The sequence below is a fragment of the Bison bison genome, unplaced genomic scaffold (genome assembly GCF_000754665.1).
Source record: "Bison bison bison isolate TAMUID 2011002044 unplaced genomic scaffold, Bison_UMD1.0 scf7180017864143, whole genome shotgun sequence".
Taxonomy (NCBI): Eukaryota; Metazoa; Chordata; class Mammalia; order Artiodactyla; family Bovidae; genus Bison; species Bison bison.
The window spans coordinates 8,543,445-8,559,006 of record NW_011494715.1 but is presented as its reverse complement, the minus strand read 5'-3'; the positions used below and the strand labels follow the sequence as shown (position 1 = coordinate 8,559,006).

Genomic DNA, 15,562 nt, shown 5'->3' with positions numbered 1-15,562 from the left:
AATTCCTCCTCGTCCTTCACATCTTGGCTTAAACGTCACCTCCTCAAAAACCTGTTCCCTTTCCACCCATCGTCTCTGTACCCCGTTCTTTTACTTCATGGCTTCCCACCCATCGTCTCTGCACCCCGTTCTTTTACTCCATGGCACTCATCACACGTTGCAGGAAGTCGTCTGTCCGCTAGTCGTCTGTCTCCCTTCCCCTTCCCACCCCTGTCTGGGGCACTTGTGGAGCAAGGAAGGGACCAGGGACCTGTTTTTGTTTTTTTTTTTATCACACTGCATGGTGCCTGGTACACAGTAGCAGCTACTTCTGGAATAGATGAGTGGAAGACGTGGGGTCATGCGGGCTGTTTCTATCATTTTCTCTATCCTGGAGAAACAGTTATGTTTGTATAACTGTACATATCCTTTTTTTCCCCAATGGGAATCATTTCACGCTCAACATCCTATTTTATAATCTGTACTCTTTCTTAACTTAGAAATATACCTCCAAAAAAATGTCATCAATATTCTTCTTCTAATTTTGGTGATACGGAGACATGGTTAAGTGTATGGGCTGCAGGCTTCAGACTGCCTGGGTTTGAATCCTGGCTCAGCTGTTTTTCGGTTGTGTGACTAAAGGCAAGTTACCAATCCCTCCAGGCCTCAGTTTCCTCATCTGTATAATGGGGCTAGGAAACGCACTGCTTTATAGGGCTGTCATATTTGGATGGATCTATACGTGTGGAGCACGTAGAACATTCCTGGTGGAGAGGAGTCACTGGATTGTAGTTGCTGTAATATCTTACAGAAGAACCTGAACGAATGTTTGGCCAACCCAATTCTTCCTTACTCCACACACTTTCACACTGGTTAGGACTTCAGCTTATAAAGTCACACCCTCTGCTGCTGTTTCATTACTATTATGGCTTCTGACGATAAATTACTACCCTGTAATGTTGTTCATACACAAAAACACATTCTAGCAATTACTAAATAATTTATTATTTATACTTCCATAATAGTTGGTTTCTTTTACACATTTCAACATGTAATATATTGCCTTTTACAGCATTCACATTGTTTTTATCTTTCTTTTTTAACTGACTACTATACCCACCCTTCCTCCAAACCTATATTCTAGACCCCTTTGGAACTAAAAATCCCAAAGGGTACTGTCTTGGAAACATGATAAACTTCTGTTGTTCACTATGGAATATTTACATGTGTTTGTACATTTTGTCTGGAATCTGACAGTGAATCAGTTATGCCCATCATTTTGATTCTACAATCTGACTGTAGTCACTGGAGATCTGAACGAGCTGGAAATGTCATTCTATTTACACTCATCTAGGAATGTTTCGAGAGTTCTGTTTTCCAGGGTCTTGGATACAGACATGAGAATATTTGTGTGTAGTATTGGGAGATGACAAATGTTTAGCTTAATTTTAGGAGGAGGGGTAGACAGTCTCTGCTCCTTTTAGATTCTCCCTCTCTGAGGTATAAAAGCCTTAACTGATGCTTCCACAAAGAGAAAGCACAAGGAATTCCCAGCCTGGCTTGGCTTCCAGTGTCTGAATCAAATGGGACCTTCTGATGATCTTGTCCTCCAGCTTCCTGCCAACGTCCCTGGGTTCTAGGAGGGGACACACTCAGATGATTCAGATGTGAATAAGTTTTGTTATAAATTTTCAGAATGTATAGGGTCAAACCCCAAGCAAAGATTCTAAATCTTCTGCATTTCATGACAAAGCAATCATACACTGTTCAGACTCTTAGCTCATTTTGAAGGAAAGGACTCAGCCATGTATTGTTTCCAAATTTAGCTTCTAAGCTATTTTTTTTTAATTAAGCTAATAGGGATGGCGTAACCATGTGGTAAATAGACATGACCCACTGAAGGCTCCTTTCTTAAAAAAAAAAAACACAGTGTCAAAGGAGAGCTGTTTGTGGGGACGCCCCACTTCACACCTGAGTGATGAGCTAAGGGAAATGTTTTGGAAACATTGGGAAGGCCAGTTGCTGGCCATTCATTCCAGACTTACCATGTGTCAGGCGAGGTGCTGGATATAGAGCGATAGAAGAAACTCAGAGGAGTCTTATCCTCTAGAGCTTCCCTTCCATCAGAGGGAGTCAGAACACTTCCACATGAGCAAAGAAATCCCAAACATAAAGAAAACTCAGCAGTGTTCCCCAAGAAGGGGGTCAGGCTTCCTCAGACTCTCTCAGCTGGGGCTGCGTCTCCAAGGAGCACAGCTAAGCTGAGACCTGATGGAAAAGACGCGGCCCCTGAATCCCTGAGACACCCCGAGCAGCAGCGTAGCCAGGAGGAGGCTCCGCTTTCAGAGTCAGCTTCTGCAAGGGAGAAAAGCCCCCGGTGGCCGTAGCAGAATGAACAGGGCCAGGACGAGGCCAGTGAGGCACAGGGGCACCCGATCCAGCAAGTATTCCCCGAGCACCTCCTCTGTACCCGGCACTGGGACCTCCCATCCCTCAAAGCCACCGATGAGTGTTAAGCCAGGAGGACCAATTCGTCCCAGTCTGCCCAGGACTTTCCTGGTGTGGGGGCTTCCCAGGTGGAGCTAGCAGTAAAGAATCCACCTGCAACGAAGGAGACTCAAGAGACATGGGTTCGATCCCTGAGTCGGGAAGTTTCCCTGGAGGAGGAAATAGCAACCCACTCCAGTATTTCTGCCTGCAGAATCCCATGGACGGAGGAGCCCAGCGGGCTACAGTCCATGCGGTCGCAGAGTCGGACACAACCGAGCACACTTAACTTCCTGGTTTTAAAGCTGTAAGTTCCATGTCCTGGAACGCCCTCACGCCCAGAGAGGCCAAGACAGTTGCCCCCTTTGTGTTGGGCACCCAGGCACCACGTCCTCCGTGGGCTTTCCATCACCAGCTGCTGCAGTCCTCACAGCGTCATGAGGTACGATTCCGTTGCTCTATTGTTACTCCTATCCAGAAGAGGAAGCTGAGAGGTCACACCGTTTATTCCCGGTCACTCAGCAAGGATGTGATGAACCAGAGCCACGCCATGTTCTGTTGACTCCAGACACTGAGCTCTCAGTTACTCGCTGTGTCTTAAAATCCTCTGTGGGGCAAAGCCAGTTAACGGGGTGTGGGAACATGGGTGGCAGGGTTGCTGGTTTCTGCCTTTCTGCAGAGCAGCGTGCTGGGGGTGTCTGCCTCCTTGTAAGGCGAGTGTCTGCTCTGGGTGCCTGTCATACTTGACATCTGAGCATCTGCTACAACTTAGGCAGCTGGGATCCGACAGAAACGCTCATGAGGTGTGCTGGTACAGCAGCTGCTTGGGGAGCCCTGGATGCCTGAGGCTTTGCTCCGAGGAATCCCTTCCTCCAGGGTGCTGCAGTCTGGGGAAGGCTTCAGGACCTGGAAATTTTTCTCTGTCTTCTTGCTCATGTCTAAGAGGTGTGTTTGATCGATCCACTGATGTGAAATGATTACTCTCTACCTTCTGAATCAAAACTCCCACATTGCTGTAGAAGCTCTGTGACCCAAGTTTTATGAGTCACAAGTTGTGAATGTGGACCCTGTGGGCCAAATGCAGCCGCAGCAATAATTGCGCTGTGGTTGTTTGCTGTCAACAGGGCTTTAAAGCTTCTGCTGTCAGTATTTTTAAATAAACATATTTTGCATTTACTGTAATTCGAGTTCAAGTTTCCACTGAAAAACAACAGAAGATCTGACAGTGCCGAGCTATAATCTAATCATATCTTTGGTGGATCTGAGCAGCTGTTGCCCTTTTAAACAAGGCATCTGACCTTCAGCTCACCACAGTCTCCCCTGCTCCGATCTGTCTCCCCAACATCTAGGCCAGCATTGCTTGAACTGTTTTTCTTACACTAGAGAAATATTTCTTTGGCCTTAGGTGGCTTTTCAGTTCAGTTCAGTCACTCAGTTGTGTCCGACTCTTTGCAACCCCAAGAGCCGCAGCACGCCAGGCCTCCCTGTCCATCACCAACTCCCGGAGCTTGCTCAAACTCATGTCCATTGAGTCGGTGATGCCATCCAGCCATCTCATCCTGTGTCGTCCCCTTCCCCTCCTGCTGTCAATCTTTCCCAGTATCAGAGTCTTTTCCAATGAGTCAGCTCTTCGAATCAGGTGGTCAAAGTATTGGAGTTTTAGCTTCAACATCAGTCCTTCCAATGAACACCCAGGACTGATCTCCTTTAGGATGGACTGGTTGGATCTCCTTGCAGTCCAAGGGACTCTCAAGAGTCTTCTCCAACACCACAGTTCAAAAGCATCAATTCTTCAGCACTCAGCTTTCTTTACAGTCCAACTCTCACATCCATACATGACCACAGGAAAAACCATAGCCTTGACTAGACGGACCTTTGTTGGCAAAGTAATGTCTCTGCTTTTTAATATGCTGTCTAGGTTGGTCATAACTTTCCTTCCAAGGAGTAGGCGTCTTTTAATTTCATGGCTGCAGTCACCATCTGCAGTGATTTTGGAGCCCCCAAAAATAAAGTCAGCCTTTTACAAGTGGGGAGATAAGGTCAGCACTGATTATCCCAACCCTTAGCCTCTTTCATATTTTTATTTTATCTGTATGGCCCCCAGTGTCATTTCAGTTCAAGTGAACTGTGGGGAAAAGGCTTTGACCTCCTAACAGATTTTTGGTCGTCTGTAATTTACCTAGAATTTTGGATTTTGCAGCCTCAGTCCTCCAAACCATAGGAACCAAGTAGGATTGCGAACATTGCGTTTTACCATGAAAATATGTCCATTCAAAACTACAAATAAAACAATTGCCTTCTTTTACTGCTGTTTTATGAAGTGGCAGTGTCACACCAGAGATTAAGGGAGACAATCATGTAGAGAAGAGGAGGCGTACCCAAGGAAAGGCACACGTGGTGCAAGTGGGAGAAAGCCTCTCACAGCCGGCTCATGCGAAAAGGGGGCTTCAGGAACAGCTAGATCGGGGCATATGCGATGGCAGCGCTACGTGGGGTCTTTCTCCCTTTCTCGCTCTTCAGCTCTCATCTCTGCTTTTCCTCTGTGTCCCCGGGTTTCTTTTTCAAGCAGATTTTTTTCCTAGAAGTGTTGACAGTTCCTGAAGCTCCAGGCTTTTATCTTCACAGCTTCCGGCTCAAAGGAAAGGGAACAGACCTCTCTCTCGCTTGTTTTGGCAAAGCTTTGAGATCAGCTCAGGTTTAGCTGTGTTTGGCCAGTCCGAACCAATCCCAGCAGCTCCGTCATACACAATGCTCTGGTTGGCCAGGTCTGGGTCACGTGTCCTTGTCCAAGGATGAAATTAGGTGTGAAAACCACAGGGAATAAACCAGAGGGAAGAGTGGTTCTCCAAGGAAAACCCAGCTTGTAGTTCTAGAAGGAGTAAAAAATGCTTGCCAGAGAAGCATTCATCAGTGAATGAATGATCAGATTGGTAAATAAATGTCCCCTCTGTGATTTCATACCATGAAAGTATTTACACATCTTTTCTTATTTTTTTCCATCTCATCCAGGACTCACAGGTACACAGACACCATCCAACCTTTGAACATCTCTGTCTGAACGTATTTATTCACCTGCTCCTGAGTGTTGTCTTGCCGCCACTAAAAATGCACTTTGTTTGAACTTGCTCTAGACCTCGGACCCCACGGAGAAGGTGGTCGCTCCGCCACAGCCGGAAGCGGCAGCTGCAGCTGCAGGCCAGAAAGGCAAAGAGGGCCCGTCCAAGGACAAGAAGGCAGCCGCGGAGACCAACAAGCAGAAGGGCAACAGGCAGGAAGCCAAAGAGCCGGCCCTGGGCGTGGAGCCGGCTGCCGCGGAGGCGAACTCGCTGCCGAACGGGGACAAGCCCCAGAAGAGACCCGAGAAGCGGCGGCAGTCCCTCGGGGGCTTCTTCAAGGGCCTGGTGGGTAGTCGGGGCGCCTCCCCTCTCGGGGCTTTTGGGCCCCGGCTGTGGGTCCCGCCTCCAAAGGCGACCAGCTGGCTGGCCACCAGGTGGCCAGACCTTTGCCAGACAAACCCTGAGCGCCTGCTGGGGGCCAGGGGCAGAGAGCCCAGTGTGTGCAGGTGCGTGAGGTGCTGGCGCAGGGCGGAAAACAGGAGCTCCGTTTCGGGCCGTGGGCAGCTCAGCCAGCTGTGCGGGCTGCGCAGAGTACTGGCCCGCTCCCACGTGAGCAGGGAAGCTATTCCAGCTGTTCAGCCAGGAAACGCTGGACCCTTGCTTATAGCCTTCCTGGGCTGGTTTGCTGCTACAGTGCAGAAATGGCCAAAGAGGGGCCGCAGCAGAAGAGACAGTCAGGCAGCACGCTTCTCGGACCGCCTTGGAGCGCTGATGGCGCTTTGGCACCGTGATGCCCGCAGAGATGGTGAGCGGTGGGTAGACACTAAGTCTTGTTCACGCCACCGAGCCCTTTGTCTGAGGCCAGGCTTCCTTGCATTCGTCACCTCTTTAATGATGGCAACATCCCTTTGGGGTAGAAACGCTTCTTCCTTAATCCCTCCATCTTCCTGTTGTCACGAGACTCCAACAGTGGTGAAGAAGGGAGGGCTTTCCTGCCACTTTGCAAGGATCCAGTCCAGCCCCGAGGGCTTCCAGGCTGGGCACGTTTCCCCGGGGGTTGCCTGACCCCTCTCCTGAGAGGGCAATGCTAGCAGCAGGCCCGTCACCAGTCAGGGAACCATTGCCACCTCGTCACCTACGGAAAAGGAGCCTCCAGCTGCCCTCGGCCCCTCCCAGCCCAGCCTCCCTCCCCAGAAGCTACAGCGCCAGCCGCTCCCCAAGTGACCTTTGCCCTCCTGGTGGCGGCCTTCATTCTGGCCCCTCTCTCGTCCTCCTTTACCTGCTCGGATTCAGATAGAAAGCAGCCTGCTTGGTGTTACATGAGAACTTTGCAGAGATACGTTTTGTAAGCAAAGTAAACAGCCAATACGGTTAGAAAGTGAACAGAGGGTTGATGGAAATTAGATCTACCTGGGGACGGTTTTCTACACCACCCCCACATCCCCAGGTACTGTTCTTAGCACATCATAAGCCAGGACTCGCCTTGTCTTAGAACAGCTCTCTGAGATACATGTCATCACCTTCGTTGAGATAAATGTCATGCCTTTTATTCTAAAGATGAGGAAACTGAAGCACAGAGAGTTCAGTCATTTGTCCAAGATTTCACAAAGCTAGAAAGGAATATACACAGGCATGGAGCTCGGGCAGCTCACCGGAGACCATTCTCTTACCCACCACCCACGAATACGGCGTATTTATTTAGGACAGCACCTGGCATAAAATGCTAAATAACTGGTGATTGCTATTGTTGACATGACAGATCTTCACGTTCTTTTGTTATTTCCTCCAGGGACTGAAGCGGATGTTGGATGCTCAAGTGCAAACAGACCCCGTGTCCATCGGACCAGCGGGCAAATCCAAGTAAACAAATCTTCACGGCTCCCATCAGGTTCCGCCACCGAGATGTCTCCTCCCGACTCTGTTTCCCCCCAAACCCTCTCCATCTGTATATTTTTTCTTCTGATGGCCATCCCATGAAAGTCTGTCTCCGAATTAAGCCTGAGCTGTTGTATATTGAGGTGTATTATTTACGTCTCTGGTCCAGTCTTCCCTGGTAAATAACTGAAAAGATGGCTTAGCAGGTTAACTAGCCAGGTCTGAAGATGGGTCCCAAGCAGGTTTGGGGAGGGGCAGAGAGGACTGCATTCTGGTTAAGTTATGAAAAATGGCGAGGGGCAAGTAAGTTGCAGAACGGAAAAGACTGCTGGAAGGAATTAAGCTTTGTAGTCAAGGCGTGCTCATCCTCTCGGCTTGAAGAGGAGAGGCGAAAATCCGTTTGTTTAAGTTCACGTTTCAAGGAGGGAGACCGTGGGCTGTGTGTTGTTGGGAGGTTGCCAATTTTCTGGAATGGAATGTGTGGGGAATGACAAAGGAATGAATAAGAGTTGTTTTTCAAATAGGGTCCTTGAACGTTATGGACGAGAGGGAAAAGATTGACTGGAGAGGACTTGACATGATTTGGAAAAACAGTTGCTTTTTGAGGCTCAGCGACAAGGGCGAGGATTACAACTTCAAAAAAAAAAAAGAAAACCCAAACCAAACCAAATAAAATACGTTGCGAGTTTACTTTTGCAACACTAGGGGGCGCCAAGGTCTCCGTTTTCCTCCTGCATCCGTGTCCCTAACAAAGATTTGGTCTCTGCAATCTTACATTATTAATGTTTCTCAGATGGCTGAGGGGCTTGCTTCATCTGTTCTGTCTGACACTTATCTCAAGTCTGTCTGTAATTTCCTAATGTTCTCAGGATGTGCTCTGATAAAACCCTCCCATAACCCCAGTTAATAATAAAAATTTACAGAAGATTATTCAAATACCTGAGTTTTCTTTAATACTTGTACAGAGGAGTACATAGGACCATGGTGTATTAAAATGTAGTTCAAAACCTAGCCATATGATTGACTGATATCCTGTATACTGTATCTTTTTCTGATTTAATAAAAAAAAATACGTTGACATCTGAACGATCTTTTAATGTTCAGCTTTTAAAGCAGGTCTCGTCTCTCTGTCTGAGATGGCTTTATCTTCCATGTCAGAAAATCGATGCTTCCCCGTCTTATTTCCTCTCCCAGATCTTCCTCGATTTCCTCATACGTGGGCATGTGCACACACAGATGTGTAACATATACTCACTGCCTCTGGCCACACTGACAGAGCAGAGCCTGACACAGAGACTCAGTGCAGGTGCGAGCCTGAAGGCAGGCTCCCAGAGGAAAGGGAGGAAGAGGAAGACAGCGCAGGGTCTGGTCTCAGCTGGAGCGGAGTTTCGTTCGGTCTCCCAGGGGGCCCTGGAGTGTGATTCGTACCACAAAGTTGGTTCTACTACAGGCAAGGAGGCTGGCCTCTGTCCCCTTGTTGGAGAGCCATGGACCACCCTGGGAGGTGTTGGGCCAGGCACGCTCCTACAGTTGAGCTGAGAAGCTGGGATCCCTCGGGCTGGAGGTTAAGAGTCAGTCGGAGTGCCCACAAGTGACACATAGAGCAGGTGTGTATTTACACGCACAGATGCACACACACACTCAGGGACGTGTTTCCATACAGGGATAGATGGACGCACGCACACGTTCAGTCTTACACAGGCAAACGGACACGCGTGACGGACCCAGAACCGCGGGCCCCGCGGCTCTGACAAGGCCACTGTGTGTACAGTCCACCGCACTGTGGCTAGAAATAGCATCAACACCTGCTCCTGAGAAGTCCGTACCTTAGGCAAAGAAAACTTTGGCTTGAGCAGAAAGGCTTTTGGAAAATGTGTTCAGGACAAAAATATTTCCCCAAAAAAAGTTTGGGAGGCCCTTGGCTCCTAGGACCCGCCGGCTACCAGCTTGGACTGGCTGCGTCTGAGAGCCCAGCTCCCAGAAAAGACCAGAGGCTTTTTCCTTGGGGTGGGTTTGGCTTCTCCAGCCCTCCCGCCTGAACCTGGAGATTCCTCTGTCTGTGACTCACCCAGCGGAGAATGACCTCATGTTGCTTCATGTCTGCATGCTTAACTTGGCCCAAATCAGGGGAAAAAACCCTCTGGGGAAGACCTCAGTGGGGGATGACTTTCCCTCCATCATCCCCATCACAGCACATGGGATGATTCAAGGCAAACAGGCAGCCGGTCACTGCTTTGTCTCTAAACACCGCGGGGGTTGCCTGGTATGACCTTTGAGCTCTGGCCATGCCAGTCTGTTGAGAAAGGTGGCAGTGTTATTTGCAAGTTTCACCTCACTGCACACAGGGGCTTTTTGCCCTGATGAGAAATGTCTCCAGGGCGAGACTGACTCACTAACGCCAAAGGAGCCCTCCCACCCTGGGAAAAAAGTTTCAAACTTTTAAAAAGAAGTTATCTGCTGAGAATCTTGCTGCAGAGCATGCCAACAGTTTCCGTAACTGGTTTCCCATCCTCCTGGCCAAAAAAAGAAAGCCATCTTTGAATGAAATTGCTTGTTCTGTTTCTAAGAAAACTTAAGCCAGAGAGGACTCTAAAAATTATTGGGGAGATTCTAAAGCCAGTTGTAACCTGAAAAGCAAGTTAAAATTCCATTTTTTTAGTTTGGTGGGGTTTGTTTGGTTTTAATTGGAGAGCCCATTCCTGACACATTTGCAATAAATACTAATTTCCATGCTTCCTGTTGGGTTAGGGGTGAAAAGAGTGGCCACTCCCCAAGTGAGTGGGGAAAGCTCCGGGGACACAGATTCACAGAGGGGCTGAAGTTCTTAAAAGGGCAGCACCCAGGAATGCCCTTGGGATACCAAAACCACCCACAGTAAAATGTTAAGAACACCCCAAAATAGAAAGAAATTAACACCTGGGGGAGGGGCCACAGGTGCCTTTTTGAAGCTGACATGCTCGTTAACTTATTATTTATTTTCAGGGGTACATGGACGTGTCTTCTCCTGTGTCAAGGCGTGGCCTTTCCAAGACTTGGGCTGTTGAGCTGAACGGGCCACCATCCGGGAAAACCACCACCACCACCAACAGGGAAATGCTGCTTGCCAGCTCCAGCCAACGGCGACCTCCGGACTGATATCCGTAAAAGAAGTCATTCAAACCACAGTTGTTCTCAGCAGCCCCTGAGGTCTCTCATGAATTCATGCTGGGGAGAGAGGCACATGCCACCCAAGGAAAATGCCAAAAAGGGAAGGAAAAGAGAAAGAGAGCGAAGTCCTTGTGGTTTTGTTGCGCCCCCTGCCCTTTAAACAAATCATCAGGGATTTGCACACACGCGCACACACACACACACACACACACACAGAGACTCTCTAGCTGCATTGCTGTTGTTTGTGTGCAAACAGATGCACTGGGGTCCCATTTAATGAGACTCCAACAGGTTCGAATCTGCGCCTTGCTGGCTGCTTCTCCAAGTGCCTGGAAGAGAGCAGGCCTGGCGAGCAGCATTCCTTTTGTCAAAGAATCCCAACCTGATCTTAAGCCTGACAAACCAGAACCAGCTCCCCACGCTGCCTGAAAGAGGAGGAAAGGAAGGTGATTGCCAGTATTAACTCACCCAAGTTGCAAATGCAGGGAATGCGCTTTGCAGAAATCTAAAATGATCCTTACCAGCTTCTAACTATCCTCCCAAGCCCTCTCTCGGCCTTTTATTAATAAAAAGGCAGTTCGCACGGTGAGTAGAATTTAGCTCCTCTCTGGTCTAGACCTTGTTCATTCTGTCAGTGGAAATCAAGTGACACCAGCCATCCCCCACCCCAATCCCGGAAATTACAGGCTCCATTAGGAAGAAAAGGAATTTACAGAGCAGCAAATTCTGTAAATTTGTAATTGAGATCTCTAGCACTGGCCTGAAAGCCTGTCAGAATCCAGTCCTTGGCATAAATTGGTTTTCAGAGGAGCTTAACTCTTTTGTTTCCCTCTCTTGGAAAGCCACTCACTGGAGCCTCTTCACCCCCTGGCCCTTAAACTAGCCATTGCCAGTGCCTGGATAGCAAATCAGGGCGATTTTATGAAAGTAAGGCTAACAGTTGGGCTTCCCTGGTGGCTCAAATGGCAAAGAATCAGCCTGAGATGCAGGAGACCTGAGTTCCATCCCTGGGTTGAGAAGATCCCCTGGAGAAGGGAAATGGCAACCCACTGCAGCATTCTTGCCTGGAGAATCCCATGGACAGAGGGGCCTGGCCGGCCATGGTCCATGGGGGCACAACTGAGCAGCTAACACTTTCACTTTTACCAAAGGCACATTGTCACACTTTACGGTTTGCAGGCTGCTTTTTGACTAAGTTATCTAAGTTAAAGCCGTGTGCCCTAACTGGACTTTACAGCATCCTCTGTTGTATTTCACAATGAGAGGGAATGGTGTGCACTCTATGGCTTCCTCCCCTCCCGAAGGTGCGCTCCTTAACAAAATGGCCCCCAGCAGGATCTGGCCATGATTGCATGCGATTTCTTCTCCTTGAAGGTTTTCTATTTAAATCTGGCCACAGGAGGGAGTTCCAAGACCTGGATCCCAGATCTCTAGCCTGGCCCTTTTCTCTGACCACTGACCAGGAGGTTGGGCTGAAGCAACTCTTAAGAGTGCGTTTGTTGGGTAACTCCTAGAAAGTGGTTAAGTTTCACGATGAGAACTAGGGTAGGAGGGCCAGCCTGCTGAGTCCATTGCTCCCTGTGATTCTCAGTCCCCCGAACAAAGGGAAGGTTGGTTATTGGTTGGTTTTTCCATTTTTATCAGCTCAGACTTAGAAGAAGCTTGAGAAGGGTAGTGTGATTGTAAATAGTTAAGGGTAGAGTGATTGTAAACGGTTAAGTTGGTGTCACTGCCAAGCGTGGAAGTCACCCTTACACCCAACGAGAGGAGACGGCAAGTGACTTACCCTGTCAGTTTCCTCCCTGAACAGGAGAGTAAAAACAGTGCATAACTCGTGGAGCTGCTGTGAGCATGCACTGAGATGGAGCAAGGCAAACCCTTTGTGCAATGGCTGGTACATTAGAAACAAAAAAACCAGTACCGGAGGGCTGTTAGAGTGCAGGGAATGTTAGCACCAAGTCCCTGAAAACTCGTCCTCAAGTTGGCTAGTTATAACGACAACAGCAGTAGGGATGTTTATCATTCTGTGTGATAGGTGTTTTGTTACAACCTGGCTCTGATCTTCTGGGACTCAGCTCTGCCATGTCCCAAATGAGTTGACTTCAGCAGTGCGAGACAAGGGAAGTACAGGATCAGCGTCATCAGTTTTGATTCACCATTTCCGTGAAAACTGATGTTGAGAAGGTGACTATGATGATGCAGTAAGCAATAAAGCAACTGTGGATATCAGGATTTTTAAAGTTAGCCATTCCCCAAGCCGGCCAGGCCCCTTCAAGCTCCTGATGGGACTTGAGCAATTATGACGCCTGCCCTGCAGACCAGGGTCGTTAGACTGTGAGCCCGTCAACATCAGGCACCTTCTTGTCTCATTCACTGCTCTATCATCAGTGAACAATACCTGGGCACAGTAAATACCAAATAAATAGCGCCTGCATGTGTAAGTTGACAGCTAAGTATTTTAAGGCCATGTCCATTGGAGAGAGGGTTGCCTTATGCTCTGGCTTGACTTTAACTCCAAGTGTTGGATCACTCTCATCAGTCTCCCCTCCTCAGGTGCCCAGCTGAGTGGTCCTCAAAGTGTGGTTCCATAACAATCAGCGGCAGCTGAGAACCAGTTAGAAATGCAAATTGTCCAGCCCCCTCCAGACCCAGGGTAGAGCCTCGCACCCAGTGCTCTCACAAGCCCTCCAGGTGGTTCTGATGCAGGGAAAATTAAAAACCACTGGTCAAGGTTGAGCTCTAACTTCACTGAGTGTCAACCAAAAAAAGACCAGTTCTGAACATGCAAAGATAATCACAGCTAACCTTGGAATTTACTATACAGGTCAGGTATTGTGCTTCACAAGAAGTCCCTTGTTTACTGCCCATTTTACAGATGAGGAAAACAAGGTTTAGAGAGGAGAAGCAACTTAGCCTGCGGACACACAGGTCAGAGCCAAGGTTGCAACCCAACTAAGCTCTTCTTAAAGGCGTATTTTTGCGTCTGTGAGAGATACAGACAGACACAAAGACAACTGGAATATCAGTAACGCAGGGCACGGTGGTGCTTAGAGGAAGACTCTGCCTCAGGACTAACGGGGACGGAGCTTGGCCGTTTCAGGAGGTGACGGTTGAACTCACTCATAAAGAATGGCCAAAGGGGCTCCCAACAGAACGGAAGTGCAAAAGGCCAGCGTTTACAGAGGGAGTGGCAAGTAGGTCAGCATGGCTGGAGTGAGGCTGTGGGGAAGACAGATGGTGAAGGCTGGAGAGGAGGCAAGACCACATCCACAGGGACACGCAGAAAGGAGCCCGCAGTGAGAAGCTTAAACCTTCTCCTGTGGGCAGCAAGGAGCCAGGGAAGAGCTCTGGGCTGGAGGGTTACAGAAGCAGATGTGTGCCATGGTTGCAGGTGGATCTAATGCAAACTCAATTCAACTAATATTCCCTGGATCCCTTGAGTGACCTCAACTACCAGACACCATAAAGTGTCATCATTTTACTTTAAACCTCGTCACAGAATATAAGAAATACTCAGACAAGACCTCTAAATGGCCTTGGTCCTTGAAAGGATGCTTGAATGCTTATTTCCAAGTGTCATATATGTGAGTTTGGAATTTAGCCCCATCGTCCAGCTGATTACCCACATCTATGACCTTAGGCTGTGAGATCTTTAGTTACTTTACCCTAGCTTGCTTCTCTGTAGAATGGAAATAATCGGGGAACTTAGACTTGATGAGAAGAGTAATAAGACAACCATTTGTAGCTTGTTAGTATAGTGTGTTAGTTGCTCAGTTAGGTCCGACTCTCTGCGGCTCCGCTGACTGTAGTTCACCAAGCTCCTTTGTCCTTGGGATTCTCCAGGCAAGAATACTGGAGTGGGTTGCCATTTCCCTCTCCAGGGGATCTTCCTGACCCAGGAATGGAGCCCAGATCTCCTGCACTGCAGTCAGATTCTTTACTGTCTGAGCCACCAGGGAGATGAGACAACACATTCGTAGCTTGTCAGTAGAGTGCCTGGCAGATAAGCGCTCAGAAAGCACACTGATGAGGATGCCCAGGACACCTGCCTGAGGCAGAAGGCATGTCTTCTCTTTCAAGGGCTCCAAGTCCACCCAGTCCTTAGGACACCCTTAAGCTGCATCCTTGTCTCTCCCTGTTCTGGTAACCTGATTGTCTGGCTCATCCAAGAAAAGAGAAAGAAGGGAGAGAAAACATGTTGATTTTCCCTGGTGTCCGTTCCATTCGAAAGTAAAGTAGAATTGAGGGGAGGGGACTCAGGTCTCCCTTTAATCTTCCTTGGTTGTATCTGCTTATTAGCCATGTTGCCATAGTAGCAGATGCTGTGGATGCCCCATTGGTCCTCAGCCCAGCTCTGAGTTCACCCACAGCCCTGATAACGTTCACGTCCATGGTCCCTCCATGATTTGCTTTTCTTCTTGATGGCTTCCTCCATGGGCTGTGGGAACTTGTTCAGTGCACATGCAGGATTCCTGGAAATGCCTGAAAGTTCACGTTTCCAGGGGCACCCTCAACCAAGGAGAGATGGAAGATGACACATAAATAGGTCAGCTTCTCCATATTTGGGGGGTCTTCTACATGTTTCCACAGAGGTCCCCAGCAAGAGCCCACAGTAGTAACACACTCATAAATACACCCTCCCTCGCTCGTGCTCCCTGGGACCCATTCTCAAATAAACGACTTGCACGCAACCTCTCGTCTCGGGGTCTGTATCTAAGCACAAACATCTGTGTCTCCCTTAGGCTTTCGTCAGGGGATCTAGCTTTGGGCCAAGTAGTTTAACAGAAAGGGGGTTAATAACGGCACTGGTTTCAAAGGTGCTGGAAGAGCTGACAAGGCAACCATGTGACAAGGAGACCACGCAGAGATGAGACCCAGAAGGAAGCCACAGCTACTATTAGGGCCAGACAGATAACAGGGGGAGGTTTGGTTACCAGACCAGGGAACCTGTGGTCCTGTGGGAAACGGAGAGCCCTGTTGGGGGAGGGGAGGACTGCCTGAGGGCGGCTGGGGTGGGG

The 15,562-nt window shown here is 48.8% G+C and overlaps 1 protein-coding gene across 1 annotated transcript in view; it reads left to right on the top strand.

Moving 5' to 3' along the window:
* BCAS1 (breast carcinoma amplified sequence 1) overlaps window positions 1–8,479 on the top strand; it is a 101,686-nt gene extending 93,207 nt beyond the window's left edge. The window contains exons 12-13 of the mRNA XM_010840298.1: window positions 5,598–5,867; window positions 7,312–8,479. Coding sequence (XP_010838600.1) covers window positions 5,598–5,867; window positions 7,312–7,386 — 345 coding nt within the window. The 3' untranslated portion in view covers window positions 7,387–8,479. The remainder of the gene's footprint in view (window positions 1–5,597; window positions 5,868–7,311) is intronic.
* The last annotated feature ends 7,083 nt before the right edge of the window (window positions 8,480–15,562 follow it).